This window comes from Gopherus flavomarginatus, chromosome 3, assembly GCF_025201925.1.
Source record: "Gopherus flavomarginatus isolate rGopFla2 chromosome 3, rGopFla2.mat.asm, whole genome shotgun sequence".
Classification (NCBI taxonomy): domain Eukaryota; kingdom Metazoa; phylum Chordata; order Testudines; family Testudinidae; genus Gopherus; species Gopherus flavomarginatus.
The window spans coordinates 157,079,261-157,096,544 of NC_066619.1; the positions used below are offsets into that span (position 1 = coordinate 157,079,261).

The 17,284-nt window shown below is 41.2% G+C and overlaps 1 protein-coding gene across 2 annotated transcripts in view; it reads right to left on the minus strand.

Annotated features, from left to right (window-relative positions):
* Positions 1–17,284, minus strand: part of ANTXR2 (ANTXR cell adhesion molecule 2) — a 168,541-nt gene that overhangs the window by 103,377 nt on the left and 47,880 nt on the right. For both annotated transcript variants that reach the window (XM_050945162.1, XM_050945161.1), the window contains exon 10: positions 13,631–13,700. In XM_050945162.1, coding sequence (XP_050801119.1) covers positions 13,631–13,700 — 70 coding nt within the window. The remainder of the gene's footprint in view (positions 1–13,630; positions 13,701–17,284) is intronic.

Here is a 17,284-nt window from a genome sequence, read left to right on the forward strand (position 1 = left end):
ACTATTTCCTTGCTTTTTTAAGCTTACAATGTTGTGAGAGAACTGTGTAACCTCAAAACTAAGTTAATGACACATTCTGTGAGAATCTAAATGTATGTAACATCCCCACACACACACGCTTCCAAAAACATTCTTATGCCTCCTTCAAGAGAACTACTGATACTGTATCAGCTCTCTTTTTATTTAGATATTTATTACATATTTGTGTGAAGAATCAGGCCAATGTTTTTGAAAGCACATTTAACTACACCATATGCCTACATAAATGATCCCTATCAAACAAGTTGTAGAATAATGCACTGGTTCATTCTGTTCTGTTTTTCCTTCTTTCTCAACGCGTTTATGTATATTTATCCAATTTGTTCTGTTCTTCTTGCCAAATTGCAGGTTTGAGATCTCAGCTAGGCAGGGGCAGCTGTGCTATTGTTGATGTCTTACAAAACAAAGGTCACAGACTGAGCCCACATCACTAGAACTAATGACAGCTGCACGTTAACCATTATGGTATGGCCATGGAATGATCAGGGTTCATGGACCTCTGAAAGTAAGAATAAATCTTGCCATGCCCTTTGGATAACATGAATTTAAATCTCATTTTCAGAAGTTATTTTTGTGCAAATTAGCCTGTTGCAAAATATATACATAAATTCAGACCAGCAAGTGACCTTTTTTCCTCCCACCCTTTACTGAAAAAGAACTTTAAAACAACCACCAACATGAACATATGAAAAATCAAAGAACATTTGACCGGGGAAGTCCAATCCCTTATGTATACAGCTAATGTTAGTTTTTCTCTTTGCTGCAATTGATAAGAATTTCCAGCTGTTCCAGGCTGTGAAGTCATATATCAAACAAAGAAATACACTAACACAAGACGTGTCTTTCAAAGAAGGTTGTTTCCAAACCCATCTCAGCAACTCCAAATAATGAAACATCTGAGCGGGACTAGTTCAAATGCCCTTTGTTTGGCATCTCCAAACAATCTCCAAAGCTTGAGAGTCCAGGCCTATCTGCCCCATGGGTGGCCTGATAGATATTCCTTCCTTCCCTGCTGCCTTCCAGACCAAAATTCAAGCATCCAAAATTGTTGTTTGTTTGTTTTTTAAATGTTTCTTAGGACTAAACATGTTTGTTGAAATGCCAAAGAAGAGGGAACACAACAGACAGAGCAGACTAATGAGATGAGGCACATGTCCATAGATACAGCTCTGAGACTAAACAGCTGGCTTCGAGGCTGTCTGTCTAGGGCTACTTCACCAGTGTGGCGTTAATTATTTAAAAGAGAGAACTGGGGAAACGACCGCCACATCTGTCACCCACACACAGGCAGAACCTTCACTCATTGCAGGACCAGATGTGTTTATTCGAAACATATACTAACTAGCTATTTAATGGGTTAGAATCCTTAGCCAAAAGTTAATTAGGCAAACATATTAAACATCAGTCACCTTGCGCGGCAGTACTTTTTTTTTTTTTTTTTTTTTAACTTTAATCGGTTTTCATAGGAGGTCTTAACACCCACACAGAAAAAAAAAATAAAATAAGGAAAACAAAGCAAAACTACCAGACAATGAAGTGACAGTGATATACTGAATACTTACAAATATAAAATGGTTGCCGTATGTTAACATCCCATGAAAATAGCAATACACCGGGTGATTTTTTAAGGACACAAAAGAAGCTGTCTCTCTAATGCTTTAAATAATAGACAGAGACATGTACCTGTCCCAGACCTGAGAAACAGCTGTGTGTGAACTTCAAAGCTTCTCTCTTTCACCCATAGATGTTGGTCCAGTAAAAGGTATTACCTCATGCACCTCAGCTCTATAATATCCTGGGATCAACGTGGCTACAACTACACTTTAAATAATACACTAATATATGGAGGAAGAAAGGGAAAGTTTACATCTACACGTAACCGTTAAAGTGTCCACTGCTCGAGTAATCTGAAGTAATTGGGAGGTAAAGTTTTACTTAGCACAGCCAAGTCAGAAACCTTATAAAGGATGATTGCTCTGGTTCAGCATATATTATACATATCCCAGAAGATACAAGCACTGCTATGGCAGTCTGCCTGTGTAATGAAGTTACCACAAATGGGACTGGCCAATGTAACATGTTGTTGTTATGCAGGAGATTAAATTGAGAAGCAATTTTAAAATTCTGGCTCCCAGACTAGTGTCACTGAAAGAAGGAATGGGGCACAGATATGACATGCTTCATTTCCAAGAGGAGTCCAAGGGGACGGAAAAGGGAAGCCAGTATCCTTCAGCAGCAACTATCCCTGCCAGCCATTTTATGGAACATCTTTCGGCTAACCGTGAATGACCTCACCGCACATTAAGCAGGCAGCGCCCTTTTGTCTGGGTTGTCAGAAAAGGTGTGTTCCCCTTTAAGGGGGGGAAAGCCAGAGGGCTACCTGCTACATGGAGGCAGCTCCATACCAGGTCACCATGGGGACACTGAAATCGGTGTCCCTCCCAAGTGACTGGGAGAGAAAGGGGCTATTTATGCCCACATCTGTGCAGCAAAAATCCACTTTTTTTTCCCTGGACCAAGCTGAACCCCTCCCCGCCATGAAAACAATTGAAATACCAGGTTTCATCGGGAACAGTTGTGGCCATTATGCTAGTTGCTCCTTCCGCAGGAGGCTGAGAAATATTTTTTCCCTCACCACCAACAGGAAGTGGAGGGTTTTCACCTTCCCTGCAGTGGGTTAGGGGTATAATGAGGAGTTAGGGTATGAGATCGCAACTCGTTAGGTAAGCTGGGGGTAGCTGTCCAGTGCAGGTACTCCATCGGGAATGGATATGGTGATCAGACAGAATGGACTGGGAAAGGATTTAAAGGTAGTATTCTTTAAAGGACCAAAAACGGCAGGGGTGGGAGGGTGTCCACCTACGGGCAATAGTTCCCCCTTAACTCTCATTCAAAGGAAGGATTGGTGAGGTCCCAGCAGTGGGTACACTGGAGAGCAGGATGAGTAAGGGAAAAGGCTGCCAGCAGCCCCTTAAGTATATGCAAATGATTATGGAATTCCCTCCACTGCATAGTTTTATCTGCCGGACACTCCCAGACATTTAGAAACAAAGTGCAGCATAATTAAACCACATTCAGTCTCCAGTCCTTCTTCTAGCATAGCTGGACAATGAGGACAGTTGTTTGTAAACCAGATTGGAGTAGTCACAGTATCAGGTACCTCAATGCATACATCTCAGCTGTGCCTGGCTTTGCATCACACATTTTCCTACTCTTCCTCTTAAATCCGGTGCTGCATGCCAACCCCTGAGACTAGTTTTCAAAATCAGAAAGCAGGGCTCAAAATACCAACACTTTTCACTGATAGGCGTCAAGGAACTATACAAAGAAAGGGACGTGCAAAGCAATGGTGGGGTGAGAGTTGTATGCTTCCACTTACGGAATGCTCATTTACTGGACACAAAGGTTTGGTGGAGACAGCCCCAGGTACTGGAGTGGGGTTGGGGTAGAATCTTGCTGGAGTTTTCCTGCTGGTTTTGTTTTTCTTGCATTGTTTCTTTAAATAAATGTCAAAGGTGCTCAGCGTAGCAGACAGGTATTGTAGAAGGCAATAAATAAATTCATTTTAAATAGGAATATTTGTGGCACCTTAGAGACTAACAAATTTATTTGAGCATAAGCTTTCGTGGGCTACAGCCCACATTAACTTGGGTTTGAATAGAGACTGGGAGTGGTTGGGTCATTACACATATTGAATCTATTTCCCTATGTTAAGTATCCTTCTTGTCAGCTGTCTAAAATGGGCCATCTTGATTATCATTACAAAAGTTTTTTTTCCTCCTGCTGATAATAGCTCATCTTAATTAATTAGCCTCTTACAGTTGGTACGGCTACTTCCACTTTTTCATGTTCTCTGAATGTATATATATCTTCTTGCTGTATGTTCCATTCTATGCATCCGATGAAGTGGGTTGTAGCCCACGAAAGTTATGCTCAAATAAATTTTTTAGTCTCTAAGGTGCCACAAGTATTCCTTTTTGCAGATACAGACTAAGACGGCTGCTACTCTGAAACCTGTCATTTTAAATAGACTCTCACTGTATATTATTTTCAACTGATTTCAATTAAAATGAAACTATGACCACAGAGGATAGAACAGCGTCAGGACAGAACTCGGGCCAAATTCTCAGAGCGAGTCTAAATTCCATTGGTTACAATGTGAGTAAGGCACATAAATAGGATCTGGGCTTCAGTGTCTCACAGAAACCCCCAAGTTCAGAAATCACCTCCATCTTTCCATTCCTTGGGCCAGGTAAAGCTAGGAGCCACCACCAACACAACACGTCAGCATTCCATAGGCCCCAATTCAGAAAAGTTTTTAAAAGACCTGCTCAATGTTAAGCATGCGCTTAATTCCCATTGATTTCAATAGAACTGAAGCACCCTCCCAGGGCATGAGTGTACCACTGCCTACACTCCAATCCAGGGATATGCAGGACTTCTTATTTGAAGAATGGTGTAAAACAATACAGTATAAGGAACGGGGAAGAAGAACAGGGACTAAGTGGTTCAAAGGCAGCTCAAGAGGCTGCAAATGGGATATGGAGCTTTTCAGTGCTCCATCACCAATTTCAATCCTGCCCAGCTCAATAGTGAGGGAAAGTCATTGCCACCGAATGGCTATTGGGTGCCCTTTGTGACACAAGTGGATCATAAAATCACAGAAATGTAGGTCTGGAAGGGACCCTGAGAGATCAACTAGTCCATCCCCCAGTGAAGCAGGACCAAGTCAACCTAGACCATCCCTGACTAGGTGTTTGGCCAACCTGTTCTTAAAAGCCTCCAATGACAGGGACACCAAAGCCTCCCTTGAAAGCCTATTCCAGGGCTTAACTATATTCTCAGCCCAGCTCTTAGGGTATGTGTACACTGCAATTAGACACCCGCTTCTGGTACCATTCCAGCTGACTCAGGCTCACGGAGCTCGGCTCATGGAGCTATTTAATTGTGGTGTACACGTTCATGCGACAGCTGCAGCTCAAGCTCTGGGACTCTCCCACCTTCCAGGGTCCTAGATCCCAGGCTCCAGCCCAAGCCTGAATGTCTGCAGTGTAGTTAAACAGCCCCATAGCCCGAGCCCCGAAAACCCAAGTCAGCTGGCACAGGCCGGCTGCGGGTTTGTAATTGCAGTATAGACATACCCTTAGAGAACCAGCACACACATTCAGACCCACAAAAATGCACAATTCTCCATACCAGAGAGGCTGAAGGCTGAATGGTCATGGAGGCTGAAAGACCCTCTCACCCCTATAATTAAACTCCCCTGGGTCAAAGTTTGATGCATTATATGTACCAAAGACCTGTAATTGTCCTATGCACAAAGGATTTTGCTCTGTGGACTAGGACTCAGGAGATGTAGGTAAAATTCACAGTTCTGCCACAGTCTCCCTGTGTGATCTTGGGAAAAATCACTTAAAATCTCTTCATGCCTCAATTTCCCCATCTGTAAAATGGGGACTTCCCTTCTCCACCCATCTCCTCTCCTCACAATGTAGAATGTCAACTCTTCAAGGCAGGGACTGTCTCTATTCTGTGTTTGCACAGTGACCAGCACAATGGAGTCCCAATCTAAGTTGAGGTCTCCAGACATTAAGTCAATACCAAATAATAGCAGTAGTAACTTGGTTTACTAATTTGGCTCCTTCCATAATTACTAAATTTGCATTTTTTTAAAGTGTTAGATAGACAAGGCCTTTCGTTTTCAGTTTTTATTGGTTTTTCACAAAACGTTCCCAGGTTTTACAAAAGCTAGCCTTTGTTGTTTTTAAACCAATTTTCACCCAAGTTTTGGACCACGAAAGCACATTAGGTAGATGTGTTTATGAACTGTGCTGCTTCCTGCATCCCCAGTGTCCCACCTGGCTGATGTGGAGAGACTATTTTCTAGGACTGCAGGAGAGAGAGCCTTAGAAGAGATAATTTGAAAAAACTGCTGAGAGTCTACAGTACTTAGATCTTTTGGAATTTATACTGAAGCCCCTTATATCAAGAGTAACAACATGAAACTATTTTTAAAAGAAAATAAAAAATAAAGGCTCAAACTGCTTTTACTTTCAATATTCTTATTTTTCTCTATTGGTTGTTTTTTGTTCTGGCATCCTGTCCCCAAATATTAACCCCAATATTTACCCAGAAAACTGTTAAGTTAATTTTTTGCACTGATTTTCATCTTTTTTTTTTAATTTTTGTAATAAACACTGATAAATTTCAGAGAAATTTTAAACAAAATAAAACCCAGAAATAAAAGGCCTTATACGTACGGGACTCAGAGCAAAAAATCAGTAAACCTTTTGCTGACAGCAGTTAATTCTTTCTCAAATCTGTGCATCAGGGATGCAAGTAGCATGTTCCCACAAACTTTCACTACAGATCACCAGATGAGAAAATACATACGCCTGTCTGTGTTGTCACATGCCACCAAAAAACAGAAAGAAAAATAAGTGAGTCGGCCCAGGCCTGAGGACAAACTGTTTAAATAAAGGAAAACAACAAAGATCAGGAGAAACAGGGGAACTTGCAAAAAGGAAAAGTAAAGGGCCCTTAACCAGCAGGGACCTAATAAGACTAAGTAGAAGTTATTTCATAATAAGATCAACAGAAATTAGGAGAAAAAATTGGAAAATTCCAGTAACATATTCCTTTCTCATCCTAGAAAACTGTTTTAGAAATTTGTAAGATATTGTACTCTGGGAATGGGGAAAAAATTAGACTTCAAAGTCCCAATTAGGCTATGTTTTGAAATCCTCTATAACTAACATACGGGCTTTTTGTCTGTATTCCTTAACTCAGATTTGTTCTTACTCTTTTCTGAGATTTTTTTATACGAAAGGGTTAAGACATAACTGAATTACAAGGAAATGGTCAAGGGGAGGAAGAGAGATGGCCCAAAAGAGAAAAATATTAAAATTAAGGACCTGAGGAGTGGTAGTGTAAGGCCGCACAATGCTGTTTTTGTTTCATAGGTCCTTCTGAGCTTCCCCAGCATTCACAAGTCAGTGAAAAACAAATGAAGCAGCTGTTGTCAACAGGAAGAACAAAGATTTCAATGACACAAGCTCCTCTTGTCGGAGAGTCTGGTTAATATCCAACTAAAAGCATATTCAGAATTGGTTCCTGCAGTTCAAAAATATCAAACCAAGTGCTCAACACTAGCTGGTTCATGCAATCTTAGCGGCATGCAAGATCATTTTCCACTACGTTTGTTATCCTTTGGGGACAATTAACTATTATCAAAGTTTTTTAAAAGAGCCCAAGCGATATTTCAATGACCTCCTGTGTTTTACATGACTTACTTGATAATTTGTTTCATTTTCCCTAGCTGATTACTGGGGTAACGTGTGCACAAAATACCTTTAAAATTATTTACCAAAAAACCTGTACTAGTATCTTGTGCTCCTTCCCATGATCTTCAAACTGTTCACTATATATTAAAAACAAATAGATCAGCTGTAACAATTTTAAGCCTCCCTCTTCTGCATGCCTCTATGTGTAAGTGTTTTGCAAACTAAAGCCTAAAATATAAGAAAGATGTTCCAAAACTGGAACTGAAGTACAATTTTTGGGATATATACAGTAGAACTTTAATCTTCCTACCCCACCAAAACAATGCTTTACTTGGATTTTCCTCTCTTTGTCTTAGACCACTATAGCAATTCATTTTGTTCAGGACATAGTAAGCAATAGACCCTAAAAATGAAGCCAACATCTCTTGAAGACAGAGCAAGTCAGGTTATTATAACCACAGCATGCAGCACAGTCAGAGCACGTTATCTCTGCATTGCAACTAGGTGTCCATAAGCTCAGAGGAGCAAGACTACTCAGGATGCCCCTACACTCAGACAAACCAGTCTATGTCTGAATCTATCTATTAATTTTGGTGCTCTGCTTTGTCCATAAAAGCAAACAGATTCTGCCACTTTTACTTATGCTGAACAGTACTTAACGCCACAAGAAATCCCACTGAAATCAATGGGAATATGCACAGTAAAGGAAACTCAATGGGATGGTGAGGCAGAATCTGGCCCAAATAATTTAAAGATGGAAACCGCCTAGTACCTCTGCCAACGTATCTCCCTGAAAACTCAAGTTTGTTCCCTTCTGTACATTTACCAGTGCTTTGTCCCAAGTGATGCAGCTTCCACCAGTTCCCTTAGGCAATGCCAGTCTGATAACTCTGGCTGCCAGCAAGATTGTCCTGATATTCATCATAAACCTCTTCTTTCTTAATTTTGGCCCATTACTCCTAGTCACATCCCCTTTCTTCACAGGTCAATCCCTTTCCTCGTCTCTGAAATCTGTCTAGTTTGTCAGCAGCTTTCTGATAATGAAATTCCCACACCTGAATGCAACATCTCCAGGTGTAGACCTGTATAAAGAGGAATTATCATTTCACTTCTCCATAATATGATGTGCCTCTGGGCCTGCAACTCAAAATGGCATTGACCTTTTGGGCTGCCAGGTAATTTCAGATATAATTTGCCATCTTCCATCACTCTAAGTCTCTTCACTATTGCTGCTTTTTTAGGTTTCTCCCACCATCTGAACATCTGTATTTTGCTTTATCTCATCCCAGACACATTAGCTTGCATTTTCCCAAATTGAATTTTGTTTTCTTATTTTTGCTACTGATTCTAAAGTCTTTAAATGCCACTGTAATATTTTTCTGTCTTCGTATACAAAACCTTCCTGTTTAGAGTCATTTGCGAATTACATTAATAAGCCTCACTTCAAGATCATTAATAAAATTATTAAATAAGATCAGGCCTTTCAGGAGATCCCTTCTTTTATTTTTGTCACTATTACTCACCCCCCCACACACACACACAGACACACGCTTATTAGCATGCATGCATATTATCCCTATTCAGCAAGGTACTTAAGCACATAACCAATCTGAAATATGTGAGCAACATCATGCCTTCAATAGAACTATTCAATGTGTTTAAAGTTAGGCATACGCTTAAATACCTTGCTGAACTGAGACTTAAATTCTTATTTCACTTTATGGACTGAGCTAAGTATAAACACACTGTCAGTTTCAATGCAGAATATGTAAAGCACAGTATCCGTTTTGGAAGCACGCCAATGATGCTGCAGCTGCATTATGGGAAGCCCTGTACTTCTCTGCCAGTCTATTTTGATTGCAACGATTACTCTACAAACTCTCAATTACTTTCATTTAAACAATAGCCTGGGATTCGCTGCACAGGCCAAATCCTGCTTGCCCTATTTACAGCAATACTTGCATGAGGAAACCAGGCAGGATTTTAGCCTGAAGAGCTTGCACATTCAAAATCTATTACTGTAATCTTTCAGTGAGAAACCAGAGTAGACATAACTCATGTAAACCAGGAAATGGAACTTTTATGTCAGTAGTTACTCAGATTGTTTAATTTCAATCAAATACTGTACGGTGTGAGATCACTGCTTCAATTTCAAAGTTATTTGATCTTATTATTGCCATCTACTCTGCAAACACATCAGCTGAAATGCAGAAACTGAGTTGAGATGAATTCAAAAGCGGTTTAAGATGCTAAAAAGGTAGAAAAATATGGCCCTGATTCTGGTTCCATTGAAGTCAATGGGAATTCTGCCACTGACTTCAAAGAATGGGAACCCTTTGTTTGAGCTGGATACAACCACAAATATCGTTTCAAAGCCTGCATCTGAAAAACTGCCTATTAAAGGAGTAGAAATAAAAAGAGATATTAATAACAATTTATTTTAAAATAGACACCAGTTCCTTCTGTACAAGCCTACAAGAAGCCAAGTCAAAGCCTCTGGGTTTTCTCTGCAAGGATTGATGACATCAGAAATATCTACAGCAAGGAAGGAAGGAAGGGGTAATCTCTGCTCTGCTTTAGCTGCTTCTGATATCCTGCAGCTACAGAAGGAGAATCATGGAAAATTAAGTCCAGGCTTTGGCAGTTAAAAAGAAGAGGAGATGGTTTTCAAATATTTTATTTAAAAATGTAATTGGGAATCATTTTTTTAAAAAACTCTAGGGGTCACACATTTGGGCAGAAGCAGCCAGGGTTTATATTGGCATCAACTGACATAAAACCAGGCACAGGTCCTGGAGAGCCCCCAATCTGCTGGGGGAAAGGGAAGGTTCTGTGTCACAAAGTGAATGCAACCTCCATCTCCACCAGGAGGCCCATTAAGGACCAGCACAGTGCAAAACATGGATAACGGTAGCTGGGAAGGAAGCTGTCAGAACAGATGGGGTTCAGTGCACGCCACCAGATGGGCTCCTGTGGATCCCTCAACAAGAATTAAAACTGTCCCTTATGGACAGATAATCCAATGTAGGGCAAATGGCAATTTACACCTCCTTGTGCCAATTTGCTGAATCTGGAATGAATGGTTCAACACCACTAGTTTACACCAGGGACAAGCTTGGCCCTAAATGTAGATTCTGTAACTGCTCCAAGTTATTGATCAGTTTTTGGTTTCAATTCAATTCACCTTTAAATTAAAAAGAAACAGGAATCATCAAATAGAAACACTCAGGTAAACTCATAGCTATTCTGCTGCCCTCCTTTGCTCAGGGATGAATTTCACCCTCTCTGAATTTAAGTCCCAATGTAGCTGTTTTCATGGTGGCTTAAGTGGTGCAGAGGCCTCATGCCTTCTGCACAGGTGTGAATTTCACCCTGAGCTCTTAGTTATGCGTAACACAGTGCTTCGTATTTACAGATATCAAGATCCCTAGTCACATCTCCTTTAAGCACACCAGGTACCTACCCCCAAAAAAGTTAATCTGGGTACAAACATCATTTTGCATACCATCAATATTGTGATGAAGAGGTATTTTGTATGCAGTAAGTTGTATCACTACACTGCCACATCATCTGACACTGCCACATCAGCCTGCTTCATGCTGCTATCTAAAAATGTACCACTTCGTAAGAAATGCCACACTATAAATCTACAGGCAGTATTTTGTGGGTATCTAACAAACTACAGCCAGCAGCCAGATATGGAGAGAACAAAAATATGTCCTGGCATTAATCCAACAAAACCAGAGGTTTGCCAGCCAAATGGATTTATTTTAGGAATTTTCTGCAGCTCTCAAGCTCCATAGAGATGTTGCCGTACTTATAAAAGTTTTTAATTCATCAGCCTACAAAAATTAAAGATTGTGTAAGTACCAAACAGCAAAAACAAAGGGGAAACGACTGTATTCCCCCCATTCACGTAGGAAACAACTCAAGGCAAGTTAAATTACAAAATGAACTTAGTCTGATATTTTGTGGTACTTAATCTATATAACATTTCTAATTCCATTACAAAGAACTCCAGAAGACAGCAGGCAGATTGCTGCTACATTAGGAAGTAACATTAGATCCACTACATCAGGAATTACTGGGAGGTATCCAGCAATAGTCTGAGCTGTGCCAATGGAAAGTCAAGAGTTCAAATATGTACATTTCTTTCATAGCTGTCAGTCCTCTGACTTGCCATGTACTGCTTATCTTTAGGTCAAAACCTGTGACTTTTTCTCCTATGCAAAGTTATAGACGTACGTGTTATAGCTAGATGACTTTTCCAAAGTGGTGCTACGTAGAATCTGTACAGATTTTAATCTACAGCTTGTATTTCCTCTGAACACTGCTGGAAAGAACTGCCCTGCAGTTAGGTACTTTGTCTGCCTTGCAATTACAATATGGCATATTGTCTTCTGCTGTGACACTTCACAGCCCAACAAGCCCTTCCCTTAACAACAAAAATACAGCATGTTCAAATACTTTACACTGTTTTAATATAGATCAATAAATATTCCGTGCATTTCCTGTTCAACTGGCATAGTGTCAGGCTAGTACTAGATATGGTGGTGATTAGATACAAGTTCAGGATTTCCTGTGTTTAGGCCACATTGTGGGCGTAAGTTACCACTCCATTACTCCAGGTTTAAGCTAGTTAACGCATGCTTGGTGAGGAGGGGATACATTTTTAAACCTGATTAATTCATGCCGTCCTGATGATAAAATTGGTTTTCTCATAGCTCTGCATGGTGACAATTCATCTTAGCTGAGATCAAAATCTGTCTGGCTATGGCTGCTGCATTACACCACTGATATGCCAGCAAAACTCCACTGAAATCAATGGGAATTACACTGGAGTCACAGGCAAGCTGAACAGCTCTAACAAACTGACATCTCAGTTACGACAAATCAACATCACATACAGTTATGAAAAAGCAAATTTTATTATCAGGATATCATAACTGGATTACAAACTCATCCCTCTCCCCAAAACCTAATTCTCGGCATTTCTCCACCATTATAAAATAATGAAGGTTCCCTCTCACCCCCTGAGAGTATTTGAATCTATTCATTTGCAACTTTTCTCTTCCAAAGCATCGTTCAATATACAAAACAGATCTGCATCCACTGGTCAGCTATTAGTAGGACAGGGCAGTACCTAGGGCTAAAAAGAGCCAGGCTGTCAGTAAGCAGGGGAGAGCGGCCAGAGCCAGGCATGGCAGAAGTCCCCTGGGAGAAGAGGCAGTGGGAAGCTGGAGTAATGCAGGAAAAAAGGACAAAGCCCTGGCAGGCAGCGCTCCATTAAATGAGCACAGAAGAATCCTACCAAAGGTCCTGAAACAGGAGGGACTGGGAAAGGCAAAAGGGAAAATCCCCTGAGAGCTGTAACCCAGAGTGTTCTTGTGTTTGCAAAGTAAAACCATGCCTAGAAAGAGACTCTGGGTGTGACAGTGGATTCTTCCTGGGTTGCAGATAAGCCAGCACCTTACACATCCTGATTCAGGGAAACATTTTAAGCACATGCTTCAGAGCCAGTGAAGCCCCCTAAGGCTGAATACTGGCTTAGTAACAGAAAGCTCATCCCAAACTCCTCTTTCCTACTGTAGTAGTAGTTCTCCTCCAAGGGTTAATGGTCTGGGAGTCTTCCCGCATTTACAGTGTAAAGACCTGACAGCTAATTATAATCTCCACACAGTTCTGATTCCTGATGAGCATGGTAGCATTAAACAGGAAACCTAAGTACAGGAAATTAAGTTTAAGCAAAAGTGATCTTAAAAGACTAGGGCATCTCTGAATTTGGGAAGTGGAGATCTCAAGGCTGTAGAAATAACATCCAGCCAGTGACATCTAGAATAAGGCTTGTTTAGCCATGATGTTGTTAGAAGACTGCTGCAGTTGTTAAATTAGTGCCTCCTTTTATCATTACATGTTGAGCAGTGGTACATATCCTGACACATAATTTTAATAATAGCTTGTAAGTGTCACTGATAATGTAAGAGGTTTAACAATGAGCCCAAAGATTATCCAGAAGAAAGCATCTTAAATCCTATTAAAGAATAGCTAATCTGCATAAAACTTATGACAAGCCAGACCTTTTCAGGGTTTACTAATCTACCTGAATATTCATTTTTAAAGCACCATCCAAATCAGTTTGGACGCAGATGACTATTTAAAGTCCATTCCAAAGCTGTAAAACACACCAGCGAAATAACACAAGGAAGAAAAATAAAACTGCCTTTAGCCAAAACCCCACACAATTAAATTCAGCATCAGTGGATATAGTTCAGACAAGATACAGAATAAAGCTTTCACCAAATACTTACTGGCCACTTTTATGTAGGACGGGGGCTGGACAGAGCATAAAACTGGATTCCACCGTTACTGGTTTTTCATCTGAAAAAGAAAACATCACATGAGCTAAACATATTGCACTGTAGTCACATGAGAAGCTGACATATCTGAATATGATGCAATCTAGTTTTCTTCAATTAATTTTGGATATTGATTTGATTCAAAGCTGCCCTGACTTGTAAGTTATTAAGGCCCCAATTCAGGAAAGGACTTGTGTTTAAATCCACAGGACAACACATATGCCCAGGCTTTAAGTGCCACTGACTGCTTAAAGTTAAGTGTGAGCTTTAGTGCAGTCCAGGAGAAGGACACTTTCTTGAACTGGGGTTTAGTGAGAAAGTGTTTTTAATAATATTGACAGTCTCACTACTAATTAGAAGATGAAGGGCAGGTTCTTATAAGCAGGCCTTTACTGCTAATTTCTATCCATTATAGCCAGTGACCATTATTATAATAACTTACAATTCTGTAGCATTTCTCATTCTGAAGGCTCCCGAAGCTCTCTCCAAAGCATGGCTGCTTTACCGATAGCTCAAGGTTAACTACCATAATGTCAGGCTATGCCCTGCCACTCTGCGGGTGTGAAAGGTGGGAGGACACAAGGAGCCCCTGCACAGCAGCAGGAAATGAGTGCAGTCCTTCCACCCATTCTCTGGGGTACAAGACACCCCAAAAGAGGTGGGAGGGGTCAGAGAGGAAGGCAATTGTCCCACCCATCCCCATACACACTGGCCTATGCTACTCTCTAAAGGGCGAAAGGAGCTCTCCCATCATGTGTACCACAGGACTCTGGGAGGAGGTCTGACACCTGGAGGCAAAGTCCCTCTCATAACTCAACCTGGGCTGGGCTGTTCTGGGACTGCACCTTAAAGACACAACTCAGCACACAATCAGGAAATCACCTATCTGCAGGAGTAAGCTCTGAGGCAACTCCATCTGGTAGATAAATAAAGCCAGATATGCAAATAGCTTAGAGATGGTTGAGGAAGCTGTTGCTAGGTCGTGGGAGATGTACGTTACATCTGGATGTGGTACATTCTGCACCAACTGCTCATGCCAGAACTGGGGCTAGCTGCAAAGGGCAGGGGGGAGGCAGGCTTCGCACATGGCCATATGCTTTTGTCTTAAGGTTACATTTTATAGTTTAGTAATAGTAGTAGTAGTATTACAACTACACTTCGTTTCAGCATTTGGTAATAATTCTCTACAAACGTTAGAAAACAAACCGCCAAATCTAACATCTAAAACCAAACAAACCTACAAAATTATTGTTTGCCCCAAGGTCATTCCTACAGGCGACCCCAATGTAGGAAGCCGGGGTGTGTGCCACACAAACAGGGCTCAGATCTACCACGACTATTCACCCTGATCAACACTTACTCAAGTGTATAGTCTCATCCCCTTTCATTAGGCTTACAAGTAGCGGGAGTTTACTGGGAGGAGGAAACCCACTCAGTACCCTTCACAGGGCTGCCTTCCTCCTCTTCTTGCTGCCCATACTCAAAGCATCTTCAGCCCATGTTAGGGTTTTGTCGTTCTCTTCTGCTTGTGTTCTGATATAAAACTACCCTGCCCCTGGCAACGTGGCAGCATCATGCAGCACACCACCAAGCCACTCCAGTATCTGGTGTTGGTATTTACACCAGGGCAAAGTTGGTGTAAAATACTATCATTCTGGTTTAGTAGTGTTTTGCATCCACTTTGCAGTAGTGTAAATGACCGAACAAGGTGCGGTGCATCAGAGAACCAGGCCCCTAGTGCCTAATGTTACTGGCTTATAATTCTAGAAAAGCTAATAGCATCTGATCTTATGCGTCAGTGGCACTTCTGCCATTGCATGTTGGTAATAGCATTATTAGTAATACATGCTAAAACGGAGGAAAGTCTGCAATATTATTGCTATTTTAAATGGGTAAACAGAGACATGGAGAGGTTAGGTGAATTGCCTGTAGTCACAGAACAAGTCAGTGGCAGAGACAGGAATAGAACACAGGAGTCCTAACCACTAGGAAGCTGGTCTACATGTAGATGGCAATATCTACATCCAAAGTACTCATTGTCATAAACAGATAGCTAAGGGTTAATGTCTCTTTCACCTGAAGCACCTGACCAGAGGACCAATCAGGAAACCGGATTTTTTCAACTTTGGGTGGAGGGAATTGTGTGTCTGAGTCTTTGTTTTCTGCCTGCCTGCTTTCTCTGAGCTTTGGAGAAGTAGTTTCTTTTTTCTAGTCTTCTGTTTGCAAGTGTAAGGACAAAGAGATCAGATAGTAAGTTATATGGTTTCTTTTCTTTGGTATTTGCATGAATATAAGTGCTGGAGTGCTTTGATTTGTATTTTTTTGAATAAGGCTGTTTATTCAATATTCTTTTAAGCAATTGACCCTGTGTTGTATCATCTTAATACAGAGAGAACATTTGTACTTATTTTTCTTTCTTTTTATATAAAGCTTTCTTTTAAGACCTGTTGGAGTTTTTCTTTACTTCAGGGAAATTGAGTCTGTACTCACCAGGGAATTGGTGGGAGGAAGGAATCGGGGAGATCTGTGTGTTGGATTGCTAGCCTGATTTTTGCATTCCCTCTGGGGGAATAGGAAAGTACTTTTTGTTTCCAGGATTGGGAACAGAGAGGGAGATTCACTCTGTTTGGGTTCACAGAGCTTGTGTCTGTGTATCTCTCCAGGAGCACCTGGAGGGGGGAAGGGAAAAAGGATTATTTCCCTTTGTTGTGAGACTCAAGGGATTTGGGTCTTGGGGTCCCCAGGGAAGGTTTTTCAGAGGGACCAGAGTGCCCCAAAACACTCTAATTTTTTGGGTGGTGGCAGCAGGTACCAGGTCCAAGCTGGTAACTAAGCTTGGAGGTTTTCATGCTAACCCCCATATTTTGGACGCTAAGGTCCAAATCTGGGACTAAGGTTATTACATGAGTGGCAGCTGGTGGGAGATAGACAGAATCCAGAAGCCAGTAGAAATATTATATTTTTCTTTTCTCTGCTAAGGGCTTTTTAGCAGAGAGAAGCAGTTGGTTTTAAAAGGGAACCAGAGAGAATTTTTTTTTCTGCTCTCTCTCGCAGTTTGTGGCTTGCATGTTAAGGGTCTTTTGTCATGCAATAGCCCTCCCATTAGGAGGCAAGTACCAGCACTTATAGGCATGCAAATAAAGTGGTTTTTCTGGTTTCCCTTCATTGAACATTAGCTAGAGAGAGAAAAGGAAAATTAGCTAAAGGCACTGTTGCTAGGCAGACTTCAGGAGGCAACAGAGAACCTGCAGTTCAGAAGATAAACACCGGAGGGCACCCCAACACAAGAAAACAGGAACCATGACTTCTAAGGCAAAAATTGACGCCGAAGAACAAATCAAAGAAGCTGAACACAGGCGACAACTGGAAATAAAACAAAAAGAGATGGAGATGAAAGAAAGAGAAGAACAGATCAAAGAGGCAGCCTACCAAAGAGAACAGGCAGCCAAAGAGGCAGCCTACCAAAGAGAACAGGCAGCCAAAGAGGCAGCCAAAGAGGCAGCACACAAAAGAAAACTAGAAGAAGAAGAGGTGGCCTACCGAAGGAAACAAGCAGAAGATGAGTTGGCCCACAGAAGGAAGCAAGAAGAAGAGGAGGCGGCCCAC